Here is a 26,768-nt window from a genome sequence, read left to right on the forward strand (position 1 = left end):
TGTACTGTTTCATACATTCGTTAACAATGTTAACTTTTCCATTTAAGTGATCCTTGTAACCACATGATTTCAACAACGATTGGAAAACAAATACTTTATTGATGTTTTACTTGTTTTATACCACAGGGCTGTAAAAGCACATTTTCAGAGCTCATTGTCAAATTACTGTATTCATTAATTATAACTAATAATAGCAATAATTAGTTCCAATTACAGAAAGAAACACCACCAAAGACTTCCTTTTTGTCCGCTGTCTGCTCTGTCGTCCACAAGTTGCAGACATTCTGTTTGTTTTACGCCTGCACTGCAAAAAGTCAGTGTTCAAAAACAATTAAAAAAATTTAAAAAATTAGGGGTATTTTATTTGAACTAAGCAAAATTATCTGCCAATAGAACAAGAACATTCGGCTTGTCAAGACTTTCCAAAACAAGTAAAATTAGCTAACCTCAATGAACCCAAATATACCTTAAAATAATTATATTCTCACAAGTGCACTTTTCTTGATAGAAAAAAAAGAGACCTTTTTGCTCAATATGTTGAAAAATATTCTTAAATTAACATAATGATTAAATTGACATAATGATTTTTTTTTCATGTTTGAAGTAAGAAATTATTACTTTAAAAAAGTAGTTTTATACTTGTGAGTGTTGATGACACAGCTTTGCAACACTTGATATTCTAGTTTCAAGCATGTTTTACTCAATATAGGTCATCACATCTCAGCAACAAGCTGTAATATCTTACTGAGATCATTTAGGACCAACACACTTAAAACAAGTAAAACACTCTAACATGAAATCGGCTTAGTGAGAAGAATTATCTTATCAGACAGAAAATTAGCAAATATCACCCTTATTTGAGATATTTAATCTTACTTAGATTTCAGTTTTTGCCGTGTGAAAAGTGTTTTTCTATCTTAAGCATTCATTTATGTTCCAACACATTTACCCCCACACATTAAGAGCATTTGTGAACTGTTGAGAGTGACCTATAGCGCTTTTTTTGTTGGTAACTGTGTGACGACGAGTCATTATCATCACACTTCAACATCTCTAACATGCAGATGCTGCCTCTTTGCTCGGTCAGCATTGAAAATAAAAATATGTTCTTATTTCTCTTACCCTGAATCAGTAAAACTTAAATAAATACATCAAACACTTGGAAGTTAGGATGCCGATCTGTTGCTAAATGTTTATATGCTACATTACCCAGCAGGCTTTGCTCTGTAGACAGAAACAAAAAGTGTGAGCTATGCGAGAGGACCGCAATTGTGCTGTTTCCGCAACAAACCGTTGATATATCGTTACACATTGTTCCTGCTTTCTCCACATAAGAACCAAACATACGTTTTATTAGACAGTTGACGTGCGTTGTTTTCAAATCCTTTAATTATCGCCTGCTTGCAATTATAATTGCAACTAAATGATCTAGTGTACAGTTGTCATTCTCCCTTGATTCAGTTCATACTAATACATGACTAATTCATACTCAGGGTGCACCAGGTCTCGCTGGCAAACCAGGACGGGAAGGACTCCCAGGGCTCAAGGGTGAAAAGGTGAGTACAAACTATGGATTCAATATCTCGGAATAAGAGTACAGTATTTGTGTTGAATATTTCCTCTTCATTCCCTGGCTCACAGGGCAATGGTGGTAGCCAAGGTTCTCAAGGACCAACAGGACCTTCAGGCTCGCCGGGCTCCCCAGGACTGATGGTATGTACATTCCAATATAAGATTATACGTTCTGCTTTTTTTTTTTTTATTTCACTGCCGGTGCTTGCAATCACAGGGTCCTCCCGGTATAGAAGGAATAGATGGCAAAGACGGAAAGCCAGGACTTCGGGTAAGTTATATATATATATACACTCTTAGAAATAAAAGTGCTAAGTAGAACCATATAAGGTTCTTCGGCTCGTCCTCATAGGAGAACCCTTTTTGGCTCCAGGTAGAACCTTTTTATAAAGGTTCCACTTGGAACCCTTTTGGAGGGTTCTACCTAGAACCCAACATGAAGGGTTATACCTAGAACTGTGTGTGTAAGGTTCCACCCAGAACCCCCCATGAGAGGTTCTACAAAGAACCCACGCAGGGAGTTCCACTAAGAACCCTTTCATGTTTCAAGGGTTTCATCTAGAACCCACACAGGGAGTTCCACTAAGAACCCTTTCGTATTTCAAGGGTTTCATCTAGAACCCACACAGGGAGTTCCACTAAGAACGCTTTTGTATTTCAAGGGTTTCATCTAGAACCCACGCAGGGAGTTCCACTAAGAACCCTTTCGTATTTCAAGGGTTTCATCTAGAACCCATGCAGGGAGTTCCACTAAGAACCCTTTCATGTTTCAAGGGTTTCATCTACAACCCACACAGAGAGTTCCACTAAGAACTCTTTCATGTTTCAAAGGTTTCATCTAGACCTGACACAGGGGGTTCTAAAAACATCCCTTTTCAAAGGTTTTCACCGATAACCGTCTTGTCTTCTGAGGGTTCTATAAAGAACCATATTGTATTCTACAGATCAGTTTAGTTCATATTATATTGTGGTCATTTATCATGTTGACATTGAACAAACATTCAAAACATTTTAATGTGAAAAACATTTATTTAAAGATAGTCCAACAAAACAGGAGAGGCTGTGTAGGTCCCAGGGGAGAACAGGTCAAAAGTCAGCATAGGTCCAGTGGAATCAGCAACATGACAGGCCAGACACATCATGCTGTCCTCAGTAGGTGAATTTGTGTAAATAAATCTCCAGCAATGGTGACATGGCAGAAAGAGACACAAAATAGTTTTAGTTCAATCAATCCAAGGTGCACTTACTGCATTTACTGCGCCTTATTGTAAGCTATCTACAAACAATAAAATAATGCATGGTCCAATGAAAAGAATCAGTGTACATACTGTATGTACTAATTGTGACAGTGGAACAGAATCATGAGAAAGTGAGGGAATCCCACAAAGTTTTCACATTGATTTAAATAATGTTGAAATACTTTTCAGTGTTATGTAACAAGTACTCAAAATGGTACGTATTGTAACAATAATGGAAGTCTAGGGACGTCACTATGCCAAACCCAAACAAAATGTATTGGTCCAAAATATGTATTAAAAAGGGATATTTTTTTTATCAATATGTACAACCAAAGGGCAGCAGCAGGAATTTGACCATTAACAAGAACATAAAGCATGAAATCCCATGCTGCAACACATCTACTCACTACTCCCCACTTCCGACACAGTTGTATAGTCTCTTCACTGAAATGGGTACAACACTGTGGTCCTTGATCCCCAACACAAATCTTTCAATGAAAATAAGAGTTTTTCTCAGTTCCTTTGGGTACTGGACAGCAAAAACAATATAGAGTGACATTAATGCACTCATAGCATATGATATGTCCATGCTGCTGTCCTCAGTCAAAACCTGTATACCATCCAGGTATAGGGTTATCCTTTGTGCCTGCAAAGGGTTCCTCTCGTGTGTGTTATGGAGCATGATTGCTGGAGTAGGCACGCTTGGCTCCTATGCAATAAAAACAGATACATGTCAGTAAATACAACCTGCTGTGAAAACAGCAAAATGACTCAATGTTGCCATAATATGGATAATGCCAATTCCTAAATCTTGACCTTAAATGCAGTATTTACCGCCAGTAGAGTGTATAGAAAGGATGAGTCCTCTCTGAAAATGAAAGGCAGCAGTAGAATTGCTGCATCCCTAAGAGTCCTGAGGAAATACAATTATTCTGTTATATTTTTTGTTTTTCAGAAATACAGATTGTGGCTCCTATAGATACACATATAGGCCTAGATACCTCGTCTTACTGAATCATCCAGGCAGGCATTGATTGCCCACTGGCAGCAGTCCTTTAGGTCACACATAGATGCTCTTTGAACCATCTTCGTTGCCATTCAATCCAGCTCTGTGACCATTCTGCGATCAGCATCTACAAGGAATTGCTCCTTCATCTCCCACAGAAGCTGTAAGGAGGGATAAAAAGTGTCATCTCAAAATACTTGATGATCATAAATGAAATAATACACATACAATTAAATATGATCAATTCAATGCTTGAAGATACCAACTATTTTAGGAAGCTTAAGTGCGGGAAACTTTTCGATGATTTCCTCTGCCTTGGCAGTTGCCATGAAGGTCTTTTGGTATGCATAAGTTCGTCTCATTCTCTCCTTTAAAAGAGTTCAGATCTGGATGTACCTTAAGCATCTCTGTAGACATTTCATTGGTATGAGCTTCAATGCTCCTTTCATCCTCTCTACATTCTTCACTCTCCTGAGCCTATATGCATTCAAGAAAAATGACAAGCAATATAGCAAGAGGTAACCATTAAGATGAGGTGTACATGTTTTTTTTAAAAGTTATATAATATGGAAGAATCATCCTCTCTGTAACCTTCGTCTTGTGTTATCTTTCTGCTACCCCTATGTTGGAGACCAAGCTCAAGCCCAGTCTCCCTGCTCCTCCTACCCGCACATTAGTGTGTGCTCATATGGATGTATTAGATCCATGGTGCTCACCAGCCCACCCATCCCTCCAAAGACGAGCTGGATGGCGACCGCAACGCCGCTACCGACAACGTTAAAGCTCCTTCTAACATTGACAATTTATACTATAATATTTCATTAAAATAACAACTATGATAACCTTTTTAGGATGATTCAAGATTAATTGTACAAATATATTGTAACCTATTTTGTTATGGCAGCTCTCAGCAGAGCTTTGTCAGGTATTGTATTGTTTGACCACAATACAATTTGTTTGTTTGTTTTCTACAAGAAAACAAACAAATAAGCAAACGAACAAAACATAACAAGAAACAAATGCTTAGTCCACCTTTTACCATAAAAGTCCTCAGCTAGGGTCAAGCATGCTGAAATAAGTTATTATATTTAGCTCACCTTGATTCTCGGTAGTTTCTTCTGTTCTCTCTCCTGTTCTTCTTTGTTCTGTTCTGTTCACAGTAATCACTATTGGTATGTCACACCTGGTTTGTAGGCAGGGAAGACCAGACCATGTGGTGCAATCCATGGGGCAACCAGCTCTTAACTCACACATGACAGCCACCATCATGCCAGCTCCCTGGCCCAACACACCAAACCTTGCCCTTTCCCCTGGGAGATCAGGGTTCAATTCCCAGCATCAACAAACCCTGATGTAGTAGCCTAAAAGTCAGCATTACAGTGTGATTTTTGCATCAGTTAAGGCTTGGCCTCTGACATCAAAGACCGTTGTCTGTCAATGAACTTATGTGCAGCTTCACAACTCGACTAAGCCAGTCAGCAGGGTACAGCAGCCATGGGATGAGGCCGATCATGGAAACGTATGAGGAGGAGACAAATACATGAGTAAAATTGTCTGTAAAATAAATGTTTAATATTTTTTAAATTGTCTGTCACTAATCCACACATCACCTCAGTATGCATTAACATGGTCACTCTGCATCAACCAGGCCTTGAACTCACAACTTCAAACTGTATCCCAAGATCACCTGACTTGTAACAAACTTTCAAAAGCCTTTGTCCAGTGAGTCGTATAGCTCACTTAGATGCCCCAGAAAGAGGGGTTATATCCTTGCTGCAGGGAACCCCTTGCTTGTTCTTTGCTGTGTGTAATTTCCTCCTGAAGAAGGGAGTAGTCTAACTTAACTAAATTAACACAATTATAACTGCTGCGCAGCAATGGGTCGGGTCCGGGCGATTTTTGGCAAATTAAGGAAATTCTGAGCAACAAACAGGAGAACAGGAAGGCAAGACAGTTGACATTATAATGTTCCTTTTGCACGAGTTGAGGCTAAAATCCACAATAGAACCAAAGACTGTGGTCTATTATGCTGAGCTAATTGACAAGTGACAATTCAACAGTGGCTTCACAAATTGATTAAGCCATTCACTGTTGTGCATGCAGATTTGAAACCACTGTAAATATATCAGTTATCAAGACAAAAATCTGAAAATACACATATTGCATCGAGACAGAATGGAGATATTGGTAATTTGATTTTTTAATTGATTCGATTTGCTCCATAAGTTAATAACTGATGTTTAATCTATCATGACTCTAAAATGTATATGTTTGCTTCACAAAGACCATCTGGCATTTTCATGAGCTGTCATCACCACCTTTGTCAGGGCTTGAACCCAGGTTCTTTGGCACCAAGAACCAGCTCCTAAATCACTGAGCTATTTCTCAAACAGAATCACCAGCCAGACAGCAGTTGTCAAGGCAGATTTCAAAAATGGTCCTCCCAGTCACAGCTAATCTTTGCCTGAGTCAACAAGATTTGCTGATGAAGATCTTGCTTTCTTATAATTAATGGTTGTGGAAATAAATTGGTAACAGAACATTTCAGTTATAGGACTGCCATTATTTGTATGTCTGATCAGAAGGTGTAAGGTAATAGACTAGAATGGTGGACCTGATGACTGAAGGCAGCCAGCTGGTTAGCTCAATCACTATTGCCAGTGACTTTAGGCTGGGTGGCAGGTGCTCAAATCCCAAGAGGGGCAATTATGTTACAGTTTGATCAACAGGATCTGGGAAAGAAGAGCTTGCTTTAAAATAAACAAATAAATTGTATATGAAAAGTATTTGTATCAGTAGTCACAAGGAAATGTATTTTGCACCATTATTGGCAAATGTTATCAGGAAGTATGTCCCTGGTGCCACAGGATCTTGCCCATGCTTTCAACAATCCCTGAAGAACTCTTTCTTCCAAAAACGGTTCTGTGGATCAAAATAGTTCTTACTGGAACCCTTAGTGTTAGTGAGAACCCTTTTAAAACCAATTATTCAGAAAAAGGGTTTTAAAGGGTTCTCTGGATCAAAATGGTTCTTACTGGAACCATTAGCGTTACCAAGAACCCTTGAAAAACCCTTTCTTCGGGAAAGGGTTTTTCAGAAGTATATGGTTCCAGTTAGAACCTCAGCCCTTGTAGAAGAACCCTTTTGGAACCCTTATTTCTAAGAGTGTATGTATATATATATATATATATATATATATATATATATATATATATATATATATATATATATATGCATTTTTACAATTGACATTAATGCCTAATAGTTGACATTTAAAGGTGACTTGTTTTTTTCTTTCAGGGAGAGGCGGGTCCCCCAGGTCCTGTGGGTCCACGAGGAATCCCAGTGAGTAGCACCTCATGTTCAAGTTATCTGGCTCCTATGCTATATACTGTACACGAATTGGCGTTTTGATAATAGGGATTGACCGATATGTTTTTTTCTGACCTATAAACATTATTATTTTAATTTGCAGTAAAAGTTATTTAAATGATTCACTGTAGAAACATACATATGTTCACGCATCTAATCATGTTTCTTTAAACATATATTAACGTTGTTCCACTCGGACAAACTGGGTAACACTCGGCACACTGACAAAGCTTAACTTAATGTTTACTATAACAATCTACAAGGTTAATACAGTCCGCTTGTCTTTCTTCCCCTCTATTTATCTGCTTTCTTTTGTATTTCAAGTTATTATTACATATGTTTTGTTTATAGATGTCCGATAATATCAGCCTGCCGAATTAAATTAATAAATGTTTTAAAATGTAATATCGGAAATGATCGGTATCGGTTTCAAAATTATCGGTATCGGTTTCAAAAAGTAAAATGTATGACTTTTTAAAAGGCCGCTGTGTACACGGACGTAGGGAGAAGTACAGAGTGCCAATAAAACTTTGCGTGCCGGCCCAATCACATAATATCTACGGCTTTTGACACACACAAGTGAATGCCTCGCATACTTGGTCAACAGCCATACAGGTCACACTGAGGGTGGGCGTATAAACAACTTTAACACTGTTACAAATATGCGCCACACTGTGAACCCACACCAAACAAGAATGACAAACACATTTCGGGAGAACATCCGCACCGTAACACGACATAAACACAACAGAACAAATACCCAGAACCCCTTGCAGCACGAACTCTTCCGAGACGCCACCCCCACCAACCCCGCCCACCTCAACCTCCTCATGCTCTCTCAGAGAGCATGTCCCAAATTCCAAGCTGCTGTTTTGAGGCATGTTAAAAAAAAAAAAGCACTTTGTGACTTCAATAATAAATATGGCAGTGCCATGTTGGCATTTTTTTTCCATAACTTGATTTGATTTATTTTGGAAAATCTTGTTACATTGTTTAATGCATCCAGCGGGGCATCACAACAAAATTAGGCATAATAATGTGTTAATTCCACGACTGCGTATATCGGTATCGGTTGATATCGGAATCGGTAATTAAGAATTGGACAATATCCGGATATCGGCAAAAAAGCCATTATCGGACATCTCTAGTATTGTTGCATGTTATTATTACATATATGTATTGTTATTGTTGAAACAATTGTATTGTTGATAATAGAGGTAATTATTGTTGTTATACATTATCAATGTATAGCACCATTTGTAGTATAATAATGTTCATTGTCATTTCAGTGTTGTTAATATTTACTTTTAACTGCTTCTCTGCTATCACTTTTACTATCATGTTTGTACATATTGTATTTGCTGATGCTGTTCTGTTGTTATTGTTGTGTTTGTTGTTGTTGTTGCTCTCTTGTCCCCGCAATTTCCCCCTCTATCTTCCTTTTTCTTCTCTTTCAATCCCCTCCTGCTCTGGCCCGGCTGCGCCAAATAATAATACAAAACCATTTAATAAAGTCCAGTGCAAATAAGGCAACAAGAGAAGTATCCCACACTTCTCTTTTCTAAAGTAAATCATCTACATCAACAATATGACTCGCTTGAGGAGCTGGACAGGACAAAAAAACAATTATTAGTAGTCAAGGAGGCCGATAACCGATATTTGGACTCAATATACTTTAATTTGCAGTTAAAGTTATTTATACATGAATACTATATGACAATAGCTGGACAAGGCTGTAAGTTGTTGTTTTTTGTAATATTTTAGGAAATGTCGGAGCAGTAGCTACAAACCCCGTTTCCATATGAGTTGGGAAATTGTGCTAGATGTAAATATAAACGGAATACAATGATTTGCAAATCATTTTCAACCCATATTCAATTGAATGCACTACAAAGACAACATATTTGATGTTCAAACTCATAAACTTTTATTTTTTTTTTGCAAATAATCATTAACTTAGAATTTCATGGCTGCAACACGTGCCAAAGTAGTTGGGAAAGGGCATGTTCACCACTGTGTTACATGGCCTTTCCTTTTAACAACACTCAGTAAACGTTTGGGAACTGAGAAGACACATTTTTTAAGCTTCTCAGGTGGAATTCTTTCCCATTCTTGCTTGATGTACAGCTTAAGTTGTTCAACAGTCCGGGGGTCTCCGTTGTGCTATTTTAGGCTTCATAATGTGCCACACATTTTCAATGGGAGACAGGTCTGGACTACAGGCAGGCCAGTCTAGTACCCGCACTCTTTTACTATGAAGCCACGTTGATGTAACACGTGGCTTGGCATTGTCTTGCTGAAATAAGCAGGGGCGTCCATGGTAACGTTGCTTGGATGGCAACATATGTTGCTCCAAAACCTGTATTAATGGCGCCTTCACAGATGTGTAAGTTACCCATGTCTTGGGCACTAATACACCCCCATACCATCACACATGCTGCCTTTTCAACTTTGCGCCTATAACAATCCGGATGGTTCTTTTCCTCTTTGGTCCGGCGGACACAACGTCCACAGTTTCCAAAAACAATTTGAAATGTGGACTTGTCAGACCACAGAACACTTTTCCACTTTGTATCAGTCCATCTTAGATGAGCTCAGGCCCAGCAAAGCCGACGGCGTTTCTGGGTGTTGTTGATAAACGGTTTTCGCCTTGCATAGGAGAGTTTTAACTTGCACTTACAGATGTAGCGACCAACTGTAGTTACTGACAAGCGACCAACTGTAGTTACTGACAGTGGGTTTCTGAAGTGTTTCTGAGCCCATGTGGTGATATCCTTTACACACTGATGTCGCTTGTTGATGCAGTACATCCTGAGGGATCGAAGGTCACGGGCTTAGCTGCTTACGTGCAGTGATTTCTCCAGTTTCTCTGAACCCTTTGATGATATTACGGACTGTAGATGGTGAAATCCCCACATTCCTTGCAATAGCTGGTTGAGAAAGGTTTTTCTTAAACTGTTCAACAATTTGCTCACGCATTTGTTGACAAAGTGGTGACCCTCGCCCCATCCTTGTTTGTGAATGACTGAGCATTTCATGGAATCTACTTTTATACCCAATCATGGCACCCACCTGTTCCCAATTTGCCTGTTCACCTGTGGGATGTTCCAAATAAGTGTTTGATGAGCATTCCTCAACTTTATCAGTATTTATTGCCACCTTTCCCAACTTCTTTGTCACGTGTTGCTGGCATCAAATTCTAAAGTTAATGATTATTTGCAAAAAAAAAAAAGGTTTATGAGTTTGAACATCAAATATGTTGTCTTTGTAGCATATTCAACTGAATATGGGTTGAAAATGATTTGCAAATCATTGTAATCCGTTTATATTTACATCTAACACAATTTCCCCACTCATATGGAAAGGGGTTTGTACATCATGTTTTATGCGGTGGTAATGTTGTGCTTACACCTTTAGTAAGACAAGAGCCTCAAACTCTGGCCTGAGGGCCACTTGGCGCCCGCAATACTATATTTTGTGGCCTCCAGCTGAATATGAAATGTTAATGTTAGCGCAGCCCGAGACTTTTATATGAATAGTACTTTACAATGTTGTGTGCGCAGCGGAACCAACCTACCAATCATGGTGGAGTATATGGCTGTAGGGGGCGGGACATCCACGGGATTGACGCAAGCAGAGAAACATTTGTCAATGAGTGAAAGCTACAGCAATGTTGCCATGGAGAGTTTTCTTGCGTGCCCGGCCTTGTTTCTATTGGGCACACGGGGACATTCTTCCAAAAAATTTTTTTAATTTGCTGCCCCAGCAGTAAATCATATGTATATATGTCTCTCTCTGACAAAATAAATCAAAGTAATACATACCTGGCAATATAATAGAAAAGTAAGGAAGTCATTGTAGCTTAATGCACTCTGCAGTCACTTAGCGACACCTGTCCATCAGCAATATATATTATATTATACTAAATCCATCCATTTTAAATACAGCTGGAGACTATCCTAGCTATACTTAAATCATAATATTATAATACTATATTTGTATTACTTATTAATTTGTTTATTTATTGTTTTATCTTATTTTGTGTTAAAAAATAAAGACATGCAAGCAGATTGGAATTGTTTTAACAAAGCTTTTCTTGTGGAATACCTAATGTGGCCCCTCCCACACTCTGCCTCTAGCGGCCCCCAGTTAAATTGAGTTTGAGTCCCCCGGTCTAAGACGAGCATCAACATCCCCCTTCAAGACATTGCAAATCTCCTAGGAAAATCGAGACATTTTTTAAGCCGGTTGACATCATGTCTTCCTGGATGTTACAGAAAGTATGAGAATGTGTGAGCTGCTGCCTGCTCCTCTCTACTTATATAATAATCTCCTGTTAGTCAAGACAAAGTTTGGATTTTTGTCAGAGATATCTTTTTTGTCGTCTCTGTCGCGCGTTAATCGATTGAATCACGGAGCATGAAACTCTCCGCGCGACGTTCAGAGTGTTGCGGATGGAGGTTTGTAGCATACTTGCCAACCTTACCGATTTTCCTGGGAGACTCTCGAATTTCAGTGCTCCTCCCGAAAATCTCCCGGGCCAACGATTCTCCCGAATTTCTCCCGATTTCCACCCGGACAACAATGACTTAAAAGCACTGCCTTTAGCGTCCTCTACAACCTGTCGTCACGTCCACTTTTCAAACAGCGTGCAGGCCCAGTCACATAATATATGCGGCTTTTACACACATAAGTATGCCTGTTGATCAAGGCATACTTGATCAACTGTTTCCTGAGATCCAGGGTCAACGCAGCCGTCTACCAGCAAGTTTTAGAGCACTTCATGCTTCCTGCTGCTGACCTGCTCTATGGAGATGGAGATTTCAAGTTCCAACAGGACTTGGCGCCTGCACACAGCGCAAAATCTACCCGTGCCTGGTTTACGGACCATGGTATTTCTGTTCTAAATTGGCCCGCCAACTCCCCTGACCTTAGCCCCATAGAAAATCTGTGGGGTATTGTGAAAAGGAAGATGCAGAATGCCAGACCCAAAAACGCAGAAGAGTTGAAGGCCACTATCAGAGCAACCTGGGCTCTCATAACACCTGAGCAGTGCCAGAAACTCATCGACTCCATGCCACGCCGCATTAACGCAGTAATTGAGGCAAAAGGAGCTCCAACCAAGTATTGAGTATTGTACATGCTCATATTTTTCATTTTCATACTTTTCAGTTGGCCAACATTTCTAAAAATCCCTTTTTTGTATTAGCCTTAAGTAATATTCTAATTTTGTGACACACGGAATTTTGGATTTTCATTTGTTGCCACATCAAATCATCAAAATTAAATGAAATAAACATTTGAATGCATCAGTCTGTGTGCAATGAATAAATATAATGTACAAGTTACACCTTTTGAATGCAATTACTGAAATAAATCAAGTTTTTCAAAATATTCTAATTTACTGGCTTTTACCTGTGTGTATATATATATATATATATATATATATATATATATATATATATATATATATATATATATATATACACATAAGAAATATTTGAATGTCAGTGAATTCTTCCTATAAATATACTCCTTAACCCCACTCCCCTAATCTCCCAAATTTGTAGGTCTCAAAGTTATTTCAGATGCCCTGAAATAAGAACAAAAACAGAATTTAGTGGCATAACTGAGAGGTTTTGATAGGTAAGCAAAATAGATGACCAGCACCATGAATAGCATGAATTGATTAACTTAAACAAGTTGAAAAACTTATTCGAGTGTGGCCATTTAGTGGTCAATTGTACGTAATATGTACTGTACTATCTACTAATAAAAGTTTCAATTCAATTCACTGAAAGGAAATGTAATTTCCTAAATAAAGGGGGGTGTGGCTGCATTAGCGCTGCGGTGAAAGCAGTTTGAAACACTTCGACAATTCTCCCAAGAACTCAAATAAATGCCCTGTCAGGTATCAAAACATTTTTGAGGAAAATTATAGACAACAAGAGTAATTTTTATTCTTACATTTTTTATTATTTAAAAAAAAAGCCGAGTTTATTACTATCTACTTCACTAAGTATTTATTTTTTTATATTAAATACTGGTATGTGTATGTATTGTATCCGATGATGTAGTTCTGTTGTTGTTTAAAAAAAAAAGAAAAAAAAAAAGAGAGAGATAAATATCAATATACGTCAAAATGCCAAATATCGGTTGATCTCTATTTGATACAATTTGAAAGATGTTGTAAAAAGACTTCTGACAGATACAATACACCAAGGAAACGGAGCGCTAATGTAGAGAATAAAGAGAGAATGTTGGCTGAGAACCACAGAAAAACTATATGCCAATCAAATTGAAACAACATGATTACAAATGTACGACAAACTTTGTTCAATTTCCTGCTTACGTAAAACAAATGAAGCATGTTGAGTTGTTGTGTACTAAATGCAAATAAGGGCGCTATGTTGATTAGTGCGATGTTTACAATTAGGGCGGAATTGGCACACAGTCTAATTCTCGTTAAATGGAAAAGTCATTCCCAGATACGTGTAACCAGCTCATTTTGTTTGCCTTGATATTAAAATCAGAGCGTGCATACATTTATGTTGCAACACTCGTAGGCGAGCACACGCGGCGGAAAAGCATACAAATTATTATGCGTGGCTAAACAAATTGACATGCAAGTCCTTCCTAAACAGGACAGATGTTTGTGTCCTTGAGGTTTGTTTGGGTGTTCAGTTTTAATTTCTGGCGCTTGCAAAATAAGATAATCCTGTTTGGTGTATGGTCAATGTTTTATCACCAAATATTTTCCAAACTAATGAGATTTATGTCAGCCTCAGCTGCAGGGTATTGTTTTATTAGCAATTGAAAGTGTGTAAACACCATCGAGACGACCGTCATGTGGACAATTATCAACCAAGCATATGCATGTTAATAGTTATGACCATAATCATGATGCTATCTTTAGTGCTTCTGGCAATTTGGGATTAACCTAACTCATTTGACCACATTTTCCGAGACAGTCACTCCTTTATAATCTGAATATTACCTCTTCATACTTTTCAGATGTTGTTGTTGCTTCTCAACCAGTTGCCATTCATTCTCAATGACAGTCAAACATTTGACTCAAACTTCCAAAACTGATTGATTGATTGATTTGATTGATTGAAACTTTTATTAGTACCGTATTTTTCGGACTATAAGTCGCAGTTTTTTTCATAGTTTGGCCAGGGGTGCGACTTATACTCAGGAGCGACTTACGTGTGAAATTTTTAACACATTAGCGTAAAATATCAAATAATATTATTGATCTCATTCACGTAAGAGACTAGACGTATAAGATTTCATGGGATTTAGCGATTAGGAGTGATAGATTGTTTGGTAAACGTATAGCATGTTCTATATGTTATAGTTATTTGAATGACTCTTACCATAATATGTTACGTTAACATACCAGTTGGTTATTTATGCCTCATATAACGTACACTTATTCAGCCTGTTGTTCACTATTCTTTATTTATTTTAAATTACCTTTCAAATGTCTATTCTTGGTGTTGGCTTTTATCAAATACATTTCCCCAAAAAATGCGACTTATACTCCAGTGCGACTTATATGTTTTTCCCCTTCTTTATTATGCATTTTCGGCCGGTGCGACTTATACTCCGAAAAATACGGTAGATTGCACAGTACAGTACATATTCCGTACAATTGACCACTAAATGGTAACACCCGAATACGTTTTTCAGCTTGTTTAAGTCGGGGTCCACGTTAATCAATTCATGATGAGTTATTACTTCCGATATTATAACCTTGCGTATCGGTCGATACTAAAATTGATCAGATACGACAATCAGCGGGTACCATACATACTTCTATTAATTTGTAGTGTGGAATGTAAGAAAAGGTTTGGTTGAGTGAAATTACTCAGAGAACAATGGCAGGTATGAAAAACGTGCACCTATTTATTACGAACTATCTGGAATGGATTCATGCTGTCCTTAAGTTGAAGTGGAGTGGTCACAGTTCACCGAGTAGCCACAACAAATAAGTTAAGATGGTTTATTACTTCTTCGGTCAGTGGTCAACAAAATAAACAAACAGTTTTACATGCATAAATTGGCATTTTTACAGACCGAAAGGGTTGAGGCTGAAGTTGAGCACTTATTTCGAATAACCCTATAAACAATCTCAAACACAAGACGTAGTGAAATCACGAGACATCAGGCTCTGATCTTGAGCTTCATAGAAATGTGAAATTTCCTTTACACAACATATTATCAACACAAAATGAACACTGTTCAAATATATACACAGTAAAGACATAGACCAGGGGTCGGCAACCTTTACCACTCAGAGCCATTTTGACCCGTTTCCACAAATTAAAGAAAACAATGGGAGCCACAAAACTCTTTTGAAATTTAAAATGAAATAACACTACATACAAAGTTTTTTTTTTTGCTTTGTGCTATGTATAAACCAGGGGTCTCAGACACGCGGCCTGCACCTTAATATGGAAATGTAACGTTAGTGCGGCCCGCGAGTTTTATATGAAGGGCACTTGACAGCGTCACACTTGTCAACCCTCCCGATTTTTCCGGTAGACTCCCGAATTTTAGGGGAACTATTCTCTCGAATGTATGCTGATTTTCACCCAAACAACAATAATAAGGGCGTGCCGTGATGTCACTACCTTTAGCGCCCTCTACTGCTTGAACAAACAGCTTGCCAGCCCAATTACATGTTATATGAGGCTTCTGCAGACACACATAAGTGAATGCAATGCATACTTGGTTAACAGCCATACAGATCACACTGAGGGTGGCGATACAAACAACTTTAACACTCTTACTAATATGCGCCACACTGTGAACCCACACCAAACAAGAATGACAAACACATTTTAGGAGAACATCCGCACCGTAACACAACAGAACAAATACCCAGAATCCCATGCATCCCTATCTCTTCCGGGCTACTTTATACTTTATACCACCAAAGCCCGCCACCCCAACCCTGCCCCCCCACACATCAACAACACCCCCCCACCCCCTGTGCGTAGATTGAGGTGGGCGGGGTTTGGTGGTAGCAGGGTGTGTAATGTAGCCCGGAAGAGTTAGGGATGCATGGGATTCTGGGTATTTGTTCTGTTGTGTTTATGTTGTGTTACGGTGTGGATGTTCTCCCGAAATGTGATTGTCATTCTTGTTTGGTGTGGGTTCACAGTGTGGCGCATATTAGTAAGAGTGTTATAGTTGTTTATACGGCCACCGTCAGTGTGATCTGTATGGCTGTTGAACAAGTATGCCTTGCTGTCACTTAGTGTGTGAGCAGACAAAATGTGACTGGGTTTCTTAGGTGAAAAAGCGGACGCGACGACAGGTTGTAGAGGACGCAAAATGCAGTGCCATCACGGCACGCCCTCAATTTTGTTGTCCGGGTGAAAATCGGAGAATGTTTGCCCTGTGAGAGGCAGTGAAATCCGGAAGTCTGCCGAAAAAATCGGGAGGGTTGGCAAGAATGCAGCTGAGCCGCATCAGAGTGGTCAAAGAGCCGCATGCGGCTCCGGAGCCGCGGGTTGCCGACCCCTGGTATAGACTAACAGTTGTGAAATATCCCTGTACACGTGTTGGTTAAACATTTGTAACAATAATAGGCACTTATAATATACACTTATACTTCCATTATTATTTATGTCCCACATTTAGTTTTATAACAAACATCGATCATAGTATTAACTACTGGTGTTGATTCAAGAGCGAGAGCGATTCAAGAGTCATGAGTTACTGTAAAATGAATGATGCGGACACGCTTGTTACTGAATACTTTCTAATATGCTTCTGCCTTGGAGACTTCGTATGTGTAAGTAATATGCATCTATAATATTTTGATACTTGTTTATTTTGACAAATTTGCTGTTTTACACTATAAAATTGTTAAATGAAGGACAATAATTACATATGTCTAACTCAGTGGTTCTTAACCAGTTTCATATGCGCATTCACCGAACCCTTCTTTAGTGAAAAATAAAATGTTTTTTTTTTTTCAAATTCAAGACAAAGTTATATGTTTTTGGTAACACTTTAGTATGGGGAACATATTCCAAGTAACAAAGACGTAATTTAGAGTTATTTGGTGAGGGTTAGAGGGTTAGGGCCAGGGTTAGAGGGTTAGGGTAATAATAAGGCCTTGCCGAATAAGGCATTAATAAGTACTTAATAATGACTAGTTAAGAGCCAATGTGTTACTAATTTGCATGTTAATAAGCAACTAAATAATGGTGAATATGTTTTATTACTGGTGCACAAAATGAAGCGTGCATGAACATCACCTTGTTCTAAGAACAAAACCAACACAGTGCATAAACTCACAACAAATTACACACCTGCAAATCAGTCTGAATGCCGTATCCGTAATACGCCGATAGGGAGAAGTTTTTATTTACACGATGAATCGGGTGTGTTTTGACCTCCACCGAACCCCTGAGCCAAACTCACCGAACCCCTAGGGTTCCATCGAACCCAGGTTAAGAACCACTGGTCTAACTTGTGTGCTATTTTATGCTTTGCTGATGTGTAGCTGATAGCTCTTAGTGTTACCATGTTACCTTTTGCAAAATACCAACAAAAAACAAATTGTGTGCTTATTGGAGGACATTCATGTACCATGAATTGATTAACGTGGACCCCGACTTAAACAAGTTAAAAAACTTATTGGGGTGTTACCATTAAATGGTCAATTGTACGGAATATGTACTGTGCAATCTACTAATAAAAGTTTCAGTCAATCAAAAAAACATTTAGATAAGCTAAGCTTTGCACAAGTAAGCACGCTGCAGGGCGGCTTGTATCAGAGCTTATATAATAGATTTTAGATGCTAGCCCATCTCACCTGGTACTTGTTTTTTTACGGATATCGGATCAATATTTGATATTAATATCGGATCACGGCATCTCTCGTCACCAGCCACTAATGTAATAACCCTACTCAATGTCAGAAGAGTAACTCTCATTAGTGAAATAAGACAGCTGCAGTTCTACAACCACAATAATAAACATTGTAAAGTTAATGGAGTGCCTTTCTGACAGTTGCGCTCAAAAATGAGCAATTTTATCTTTGCAGATATATTGCCGCAGCCCTCGTGATAGCTCTCATTAGATTACGCAGGCGCACAAGTGTATGTTTTAGCATGCATTGGGATCAATTTCTGTCACGACTCCACGTATAATAATTTCAATTGATGTGTCACTGCTCCTTTGAACCTCTTTTCAGTTTGTGTTCTCCTCCAGAGCCGTTGTGTTGATCATTCCAAAGCCTTATTTGTCTGCCAAAAAGTTGTGAGTGTTGATACTGTATCAATCTGGTCCTCTCTGACGTTTCTCCGCAGGGATTTAAAGGCAAAACGGGCCACACCGGCTTCCCAGGACAGAAGGTTGGCCAATAATAATGACTTTATCTGCACAGTGTGTCATTTTTACGACACTGGCAATCAAGTAAGAATGATGCCAGGATTTTGATGTGAAGATTTTATTACTAACACAATGAATGTGCTGTTTAACAAAGTCTTCATTACCTCAATTCCACTCATACTTTCCATGTTACGTTTTGATGACCCTAGGGCGATGTCGGACCTTCAGGCCCACCTGGATCACCTGGTAGACCAGGACATGAGGTCAGCCTTTCATTCTACTTGAAAGGGAAAATCCATTCTCTGTGCAGACAAAGCGCCCTATCGTATTGACTCTGATCCCAATCTGTGGCCTTTTCAGGGGGATACCGGAACACCAGGAGCCCTGGGACGACCCGGACCATCTGGCCACGTCGTAAGTTCATGTCTATTTTTAACTCCCAGTTTTGTTTTTTTCCAACTCCAAATGCATTGTTTTGATTTTATCCTACAGGGTTCACCGGGTCCAGCCGGACCCCCAGGACCTCCTGGTCCGTCGGGAGTGGTGAGACTTGTTATCACAATGACCCGAATGCCTGTGCAATTAACTGGCTGAGGGCGACAAAATACGCTGGAAATGTTCCAGGGGAATTAGTATTCACGCCACCTCTCTGCAGGGTGTAAAGGGAGACAAAGGTCAGGCAGGAGAGAGAGGTCTGCCAGGAATGTCTGGTGCCCCAGGCACACCTGGTCACCCAGGACTTATGGTCAGTCCTGCTCACACTGAGTCCAAATGTATCAAAATGCGCCACTTAACATTGTGTCCTTTAGGGGGAGCCAGGCAATGACGGTTCTCCTGGTAAAGATGTAAGTAATAGTTCCCGCATGCCTATTATATTATATTATATTATATTATATATATACGTATTTGTCTTCCCAGGGGTTGGTAGGCCTGCCAGGGGGGAACGGGCAGACAGGCCAAAAGGTAAGTGCCATCTCAGCACGTCCCTTCCATCACCTCAGCATAACGACGCTCCCATTTTCCTCTGCCTTTCAGCTTTTGCTGCTTTTAGTCATACTGTAGCTCAGGCTTAAGCAGAACATGTTTTTTCCCCCCTCAGCAATTGTGCCCACTCAGCGCCCGGTTTTACATAGTTGTCAGTTCTGTAACCCTCAGACATCTCCTCGCTTTACCCCCTCTTCACGCTGGCACCGACTTCCAAGAAATCTCTCTGACGTGATTCCAGTCGGTGTGCACCGTGATATAGCTATTCTCTGCCTCTGGGATAATGCTATTAAGCATGAGAGGAGATGCTAGATGAGGCTATTTGTCACGCTGACAGGACGCCATTGTCGGGGTTTTAGCAGCACAGAGGAGAAAGACAAGCACGGACTCCTCAATTTTTCTCCGCACTCTGTATTTCGAGAGCCGCTTGTCTGAGGGTGACACGTAAACATTGGATGTCAATTACGGGCCGCTTTGTCCTCAATAAATCACCGTCACTAATGTGACAAGTCTACTTTTCAGTGTTTTTATGACATCTGAGTGAAGGCTGCTGGGAAATTGATGTCGTCGTCTTATTTTCAAAATAAACTCTAGAGTTGGCTGTTGGTAAAGTTGAAAACATGAGAGGGGCAGATTATATTAAATCCTTTTAATGTTCTCCAAGGGTGAGGCAGGGGCTACGGGTCAAAGAGGACCAGCAGGGGAGAGAGGCCGACCGGGGCCCCCTGGTGGAGGTTTAGGATATCACTCCAAGGACGCACAACCCATGATCGGCCCGGTCGGACCCAGAGGCGAGAGAGGAAGCCCTGGCTCAGACGGTCAACCCGGACCACCTGGCTCTCCCGGGATGCCAGGGAATGAAGTGAGTTATAGTTTCAAAACATGAACACACTTAATTATTGATGAAATACCAATGTGTTGGAACCTTTTGACCAACTATGGACATCCTTTCCTAGGCCGTGGTCAATTATGACGAAGTCAAGAATTTCATCCGTCAGCAGGTCATCAAAATATTTGATGGTGAGTAAAAACATAAATGATGTACCGTATTTTTCGGAGTATAAGTCGCACCGGCCGAAAATGCATAATAAAGAAGGAAAAAAAACATATACGTCGCACTCGAGTAAGGATGTCCCGATCCAGGTTTTTGCACTTCCGATCCGATACGATATTGTTTTTGCACTTCCAATCCGATACCGATACTGACCGATACTGGCCTATCCGAGCATGTATTAAAGTTTAAAGTTATTTAGCCTACTTAGTTGTCAGAATCATGTTGACAAGGGTTTTAGTACTCTTGATAACAACTAGCCAGCTGAATTAGGTGAGTTTGAATAATACACAATGGTTGGTAACAAGAAACTGACCTGTTTATTCAAGGATAAACACAAAATAGACAAAATTATACATGACAAACAGAAATGGCATCATTGAACTAGGGCTGGGCGATATGGCCTTTTTTTAATATTGCGATATTTTAAGGCCATATTGCGATACACGATATATATCTCGATATTTTGCCTTAGCCTTGAATGAACACTTGATGCATATAATCACAGCAGTATGATGATTCTATGTGTTTTGATTGATTGATTGAGACTTTTATTAGTAGGTTGCACAGTGAAGTACATATTCCGTACAATTGACCACTAAATGGTAACACCCCAATAAGTTTTTCAACTTGTTTAAGTCGGGGTCCACATAAATTGATTCAAGATACAGATATATACTATTACCATAATACAGTCATCACACAAGATAATCACATTGAATTATTTACATATTTATAATCCGGGGTGTGGAGGGGGGCGCCGGATGTAAGTGTCAAAAAGACAGCCAAAAGAGTTTGATATGAGAATAAATCTAAAGTTAGAATATAAGGTAGAAATGCACCCATTTGCAGGAAATGTAGTCTTGATTTTCAAAATTTTCTTTCAAGGCTTGCATGTCTACATTAAAACATTCTTCTTCATACTGCATTAATATATGCTACTTTTAAACGTTCATGCAGAGAAGGAAATCACAACTAAAAAAATCACTAATTTTTTCATACGGTGTTGATGTGTAAATTTTTGCCTCGGCATTTTGATGGTGTGGACGTGTGGCACCGAATGGAGATAAACGTCTCGACAGACGTCACAATATTTGAACAATGATGACGAAAACTGTTTTCTCTGTCGTGTCCGTGTGTCGAAAATTGTTATGCGCTTATTTTTTTATTTGATTTTGTGCGTGGCCTATAATTGCTATGCGCACAGGCACGCACCTTAGACGGAACGTTGGTCACACGGCTGCGCTAGCATCACAGCTAACGTTAGCCATGCTGTTACCTCTCTGCTCGGGGAGGAGGTATACGTATGTGACGTATGACGTGACAGTATGTGACGTATGACGTGACAGTATGTGACGTGTGTAAGAAGGTGCGCTTGCTGTCTGTGAGAGGGAGACACAGGAAAGAGTGAGAAGAGCCTGTCGTGTAATGCCTGCAGCTAAAAGCAACTGCATGAGAATTCACAGACCTGTGGATGTGTTGAAGGTGTGCTGGAAAATGCGGAACGGAAATTAGGGAGCAGCAGAAAAGTGGAATGTATTATTTAAATCGATGCGTTGGAAAACACGGACCGGAGTTTTTTTTAAAAACTGGATCTGGATCTGCATTTTCCCATGCCTTGCCGATACGCATTTTTTGGCAAATATCGGCGGCCGATCCGATCCAAATATCGGATCTGGACATCCCTACACTCGAGTATAAGTCGCATTTTTTGGGGGAAATTTATTTGACGAAATCCAACAGCAAGAATAGACATTTGAAAGGCAATTTAAAATAAATAAAGAATAGTGAACAACAGGCTGAATAAGTGTACGTTATATGAGGCATAAATAACCAACTGGTATGTTAACGTAACATATTATGGTAAGAGTCATTCAAATAACTATAACATATAGAACATGCTATACGTTTACCAAACAATCTGTCACTCCTAATCGCTAAATCCCATGAAATCTTGTCGCTCCTGGTATGCGCCGCTTTCTTTCTTTCTGCTGCTCGATCGCCATTCTCTGCTGCATATTTCACTACGTCCAGCTTGCAATCTGCAGTATATGATTTCCTTTTCGGTGCCATTTTTGTTCAGCTCTTCTCAGTTTTTCTAAGTTACTGCCAATGTTGAAATAATCCATTTTTATAGCTACGGATGTAGCAGCAGTTAGCATCCCATGACCCACAATGCACTTCTGCCATGACGCACAATGCACTTCTGCCATGACCCGCCCCCGCCGAATTCTTATTGGTTGACGTGTGTGACGTTTGCTGACGTGTGTGTGACGATTGCTGACATTTGCTTTGTCTCTTACGCGAATGAGCTAAATAATATTATTTGATATTTTACGGTAATGTGTTAATAATTTCACACATAAGTCGCTCCTGAGTATAAGTTGCACCCCTGGCCAAACTATGAAAAAAACTGTGACTTATAATCCGAAAAATACGGTATAAGTATAAGTAAGTCACCTGAATATGAGACAAACTGTCATCAGTGAACAACTTGTATGAATTGCAATACAACTGGCCGCATTTCAGTGGTGTGTGTGTGTGTGTGTGTGTGTGTGTGTGTGTGTGTGTGTGTGTGTGTGTGTGTGTGTGTGTGTGTGTGTGTGTGTGTGTGTGTGCGTGTGTGTTTGTGTGTGAATGACAGGAAGAAAAGCTCTGGCTTGTTCGGCACTACCTGCTAGTTTAATAATGAAAAACCCTCTGAACGTGAAATAATAGCCACGATAAATACTTGGCTAATTGAGGATTTTTGTTATTTTGGGGTTTGAAAACACACAAAGAAGTTTTAAGAAATTGCTATATTTTCTTTGATTGTGACATTTATAATTTCCAAAATGTTTTTTGTAAGAAATGTCATTCACCTTTGCACTCCTTTCACCTTGAGTGTGTTTTCCTGTAGATTACAGTACTCGCTGCACTGCAAAAAGTCAGTGTTCAAAAACAAGAAAAAACAAAACAAAAATTAGGGGTATTTTATTTGAACTAAGCAAAATTATCTGCCAATAGAACAAGAAAATTCGGCTTGTCAAGACTTTCCAAAACAAGTAAAATTAGCTAACTTCAATTAACCCAAAAATACCTTAAAATAAGTATATTCTCACTAATAACAAGTGCACTTTTCTTGATAGAAAAAAAAGAGACCTTTTTGCTCAATATGTTGAAAAATATTCTTAAATTAAGTAATGCTAGTGCCATTATCTTGACATAATGATATGCGCTCGGCGTCATGATTTTTTTTTTCATGCTTGAAGTAAGAAATGATTACTTTAAAAAAGTAGTTTTATACTTGTGAGTGTTGATGCCACATCTTTGCAACACTTGATATTCTAGTTTCAAGCATGTTTTACTCAATATAGGTCATAACATCTCAGCAACAAGCTGTAATATCTTACTGAGATCATTTAGGACCAAAACCCTTAAAACAAGTAAAACACTATAACATAAAATCTGCTTAGTGAGAAGAATTATCTTATCAGACAGAAAATAAGCAAATATGACCCTTATTTGAGATATTTAATCTTACTTAGATTACAGTTTTTGCAGTGTGGTAGCCCGCAGGATCCTCCAAGCGACATTGCTATGGTAGTCACCCGGCCATGTAAAAATACTTCATCACATCCGGAGTAATTCCTCTAAGTTAGAACTGGGCTTCCACGTCCAGTCGTAAGTTGTTCTGCCAAAAGTTGGCAGTCGTAGCTACACTCACGAGCTGTGATGTTGGCGGTATGTGTTGTTAGCATTGCGTGTCTCGCTTTGTCATTCCACATTGTTCACCAATGTCATGTGGAGCTGATGATGTTGAAGATGAAGTGCATCAACAGAGACTTAGAAAATCTTTATTGTCCCCGAGGGGCAATTTGGTTTGCAGCAGTAGTCATTAAAAACAAGGTTCAACAGTAAAAACGAGGTACAACAGTAAAAAACAAGGTACAACAGTAAAAAGGAGGTACAACAGTAAAAACAAGGTACAACAGTAAAAAACAAGGTACAACAGTAAAAACGAGGTACAAAAGTAAAAACAAGGTACAACAGTAAAACAAGGTACAAATACATAAAATACATACATTTAGCATTGAGCTAAAAACTAAAAGAGTTCATTTCCACTTAGCATTGCACAGACAACTGCTGATAGCTGATTTCAGTCTTGTTAGCATTAAGTACTGCTATGTCCCGCTGTTGTGTTTTGACACAGCTCGCATTGTGACTTCAAATGGTTTACTTGTGTTGGCAAACCATAGAGCAGGCCTAGGCAAATTAAGGTCCGGGGGCCGCATGCGGCCCGTTAAGCTTTCAATCTGGCCCGCCGGACATTCCCAAATAATTTTTTCTGATTTTTAAGATGGAAACTGTAGCTGCCATTATGATGTGCTCAAGTCTTGAACTATACAAAGTATTTCAATGGTTGGAATCTGGCGCTTTTGCATGATATACTAGTTACTATGGTCATCTAATTAGTTACTATGATAAACTAAGTCACAGCAGCTCAGACGAGGCACTAAGCAGTGTGGGTGGGGAGCGTTTCCACAGAGTGTTTCCAGAGTGTCCAGCCTAAAATGCGGGTGTCAGGGAAAGACGCAGAAGGATATTTTTACAACAAAGTTCTGTAAGAAAAGTGATATCATATCAGATCGTAGGTGGGGTTTTTTTACCCTTCGCGTTCATATTTCGCTGTGTTTGTTGCATTTTTGTTGCGTTTCGCTTGATTGTAAATATGTCGTTCATATGTTGTCAATATTCAGTGTTTTATCGCTCATAGTTAATATTGTAAATCCCACATTCTTTATTTTCATGTACATTCTGGGTGTCTCATTCAGTAAAAAATGTTTTTAATTCCATTCCGTTTTTTTTAAGGCGGTCTGTCATAACGTTTTTAGCATTCAATCAGACATTATTGTGAGGTTTTGTATTAGTGTTCCTAAAAACAGATATACCGGCCCCCAGACACATTTTCTTCCTCTAAATTTGGCCCCCGAGTCAAAATGATTGCCCAGGCCTGCCATAGAGTGTTCAAAAAAACACAATCATTTTTATTTTTATTTCTATTTTTTCGATAATGAAGCAGGAGTAGAATATGATGCCCATCAAAAAGTTGGTCGCGGTGAAGATAGTGCCATGATTAGCCACCGTGTTGTTAGCATTGTTCACCTTTAACCCAGAAACTAAACTCTTTGTTAGGGATGTAAACGATATCAAAATGTCATGGTATGGCCACGGTACGATATCATTTCGGTATTGTCAAAAAAAATAAAGGCTTGGTTAAAAGAAATGCCATAGTGTGTTACATGAAGTGGCAATAACTGTTATTATGACCACACAAAAAATAATTAAATACAGAGCTAGAAAAGAAATACATATTTTTGAAAGAGTGTAGTTGTCTGTAAGTTGCTGTGTTACATTTTACGAACAAAAATGATATTAGAAACACCACCAGATTGCTCAGGTTACCAACAGTGGATATGTGCTAAAAGCCGTAAGTGGCTTAAAATCATTTGAAAAGTTAGCGCCCCCGAGGCATCTGTGTAAATGTTGCAAACAGCCCCTTTTAGTGGGACCCACTGAATTTTCCCAGGACCGACTAAAATGCCCACCTGTGCCCCGGGGACGCACTACATTTAAAACTTAACATCACTGGTTAGTCTGGCATATGGCCATGTTTAATTGAGGGTTGTGTTTATATGTATGAGTGCACATGTGTGTTACTGTGTACGTTGTTTGAGTGTTAAAGTACCAGTGGAGTGGAAAAACAAGTTCACTTTATATGCCTGTGTTTCACTGTATGCAATGGTATTTACAGTCTGCAAAGTATGTGAAAATACCGTCTCAACTGCTGCAAATGTCTTCGGTCAGGGGTGTCAAACTCAAATACAGAGTGGGCCAAAATTTAAAACTGAACAAATTAACCTTTTAATAGGGACCCAAACAAGTTTTGCATTGAATATTGAACAAGCAAGGCTTATATAACTTTATAGTGACATGCAAAATCGAATTTCAAATAATAGTAATAATAATTAAAAAATATCAATGGCATATCAAATACAATTTAAATAAAAAATTGAATGTCTCTTTTCTATTTGCAGCCTTCTGAGGTAAATACCAACATTAACTTTTTCCACAGGCTAATAAATTTGAAAATAAAATAACAATGAATAAAACAACCATTCAGGACTTTAAACTGCTCAGTTTGCAACAC

General features: G+C 39.1%; 1 protein-coding gene across 3 annotated transcripts in view; it reads left to right on the forward strand.

The window, feature by feature from the left end:
* Window positions 1-26,768, forward strand: part of col16a1 (collagen, type XVI, alpha 1) — a 375,244-nt gene that overhangs the window by 336,354 nt on the left and 12,122 nt on the right. For all 3 annotated transcript variants that reach the window (XM_072915591.1, XM_072915590.1, XM_072915592.1), the window contains 13 exons: window positions 1,494-1,556; window positions 1,642-1,713; window positions 1,790-1,843; window positions 7,117-7,161; window positions 18,522-18,566; window positions 18,753-18,806; window positions 18,904-18,957; window positions 19,036-19,086; window positions 19,199-19,288; window positions 19,353-19,388; window positions 19,462-19,506; window positions 20,192-20,389; window positions 20,484-20,547. In XM_072915591.1, coding sequence (XP_072771692.1) covers window positions 1,494-1,556; window positions 1,642-1,713; window positions 1,790-1,843; window positions 7,117-7,161; window positions 18,522-18,566; window positions 18,753-18,806; window positions 18,904-18,957; window positions 19,036-19,086; window positions 19,199-19,288; window positions 19,353-19,388; window positions 19,462-19,506; window positions 20,192-20,389; window positions 20,484-20,547 — 871 coding nt within the window. The remainder of the gene's footprint in view (window positions 1-1,493; window positions 1,557-1,641; window positions 1,714-1,789; window positions 1,844-7,116; window positions 7,162-18,521; window positions 18,567-18,752; window positions 18,807-18,903; window positions 18,958-19,035; window positions 19,087-19,198; window positions 19,289-19,352; window positions 19,389-19,461; window positions 19,507-20,191; window positions 20,390-20,483; window positions 20,548-26,768) is intronic.

This window comes from Nerophis lumbriciformis, linkage group LG21, assembly GCF_033978685.3.
Source record: "Nerophis lumbriciformis linkage group LG21, RoL_Nlum_v2.1, whole genome shotgun sequence".
Taxonomy (NCBI): Eukaryota; Metazoa; Chordata; class Actinopteri; order Syngnathiformes; family Syngnathidae; genus Nerophis; species Nerophis lumbriciformis.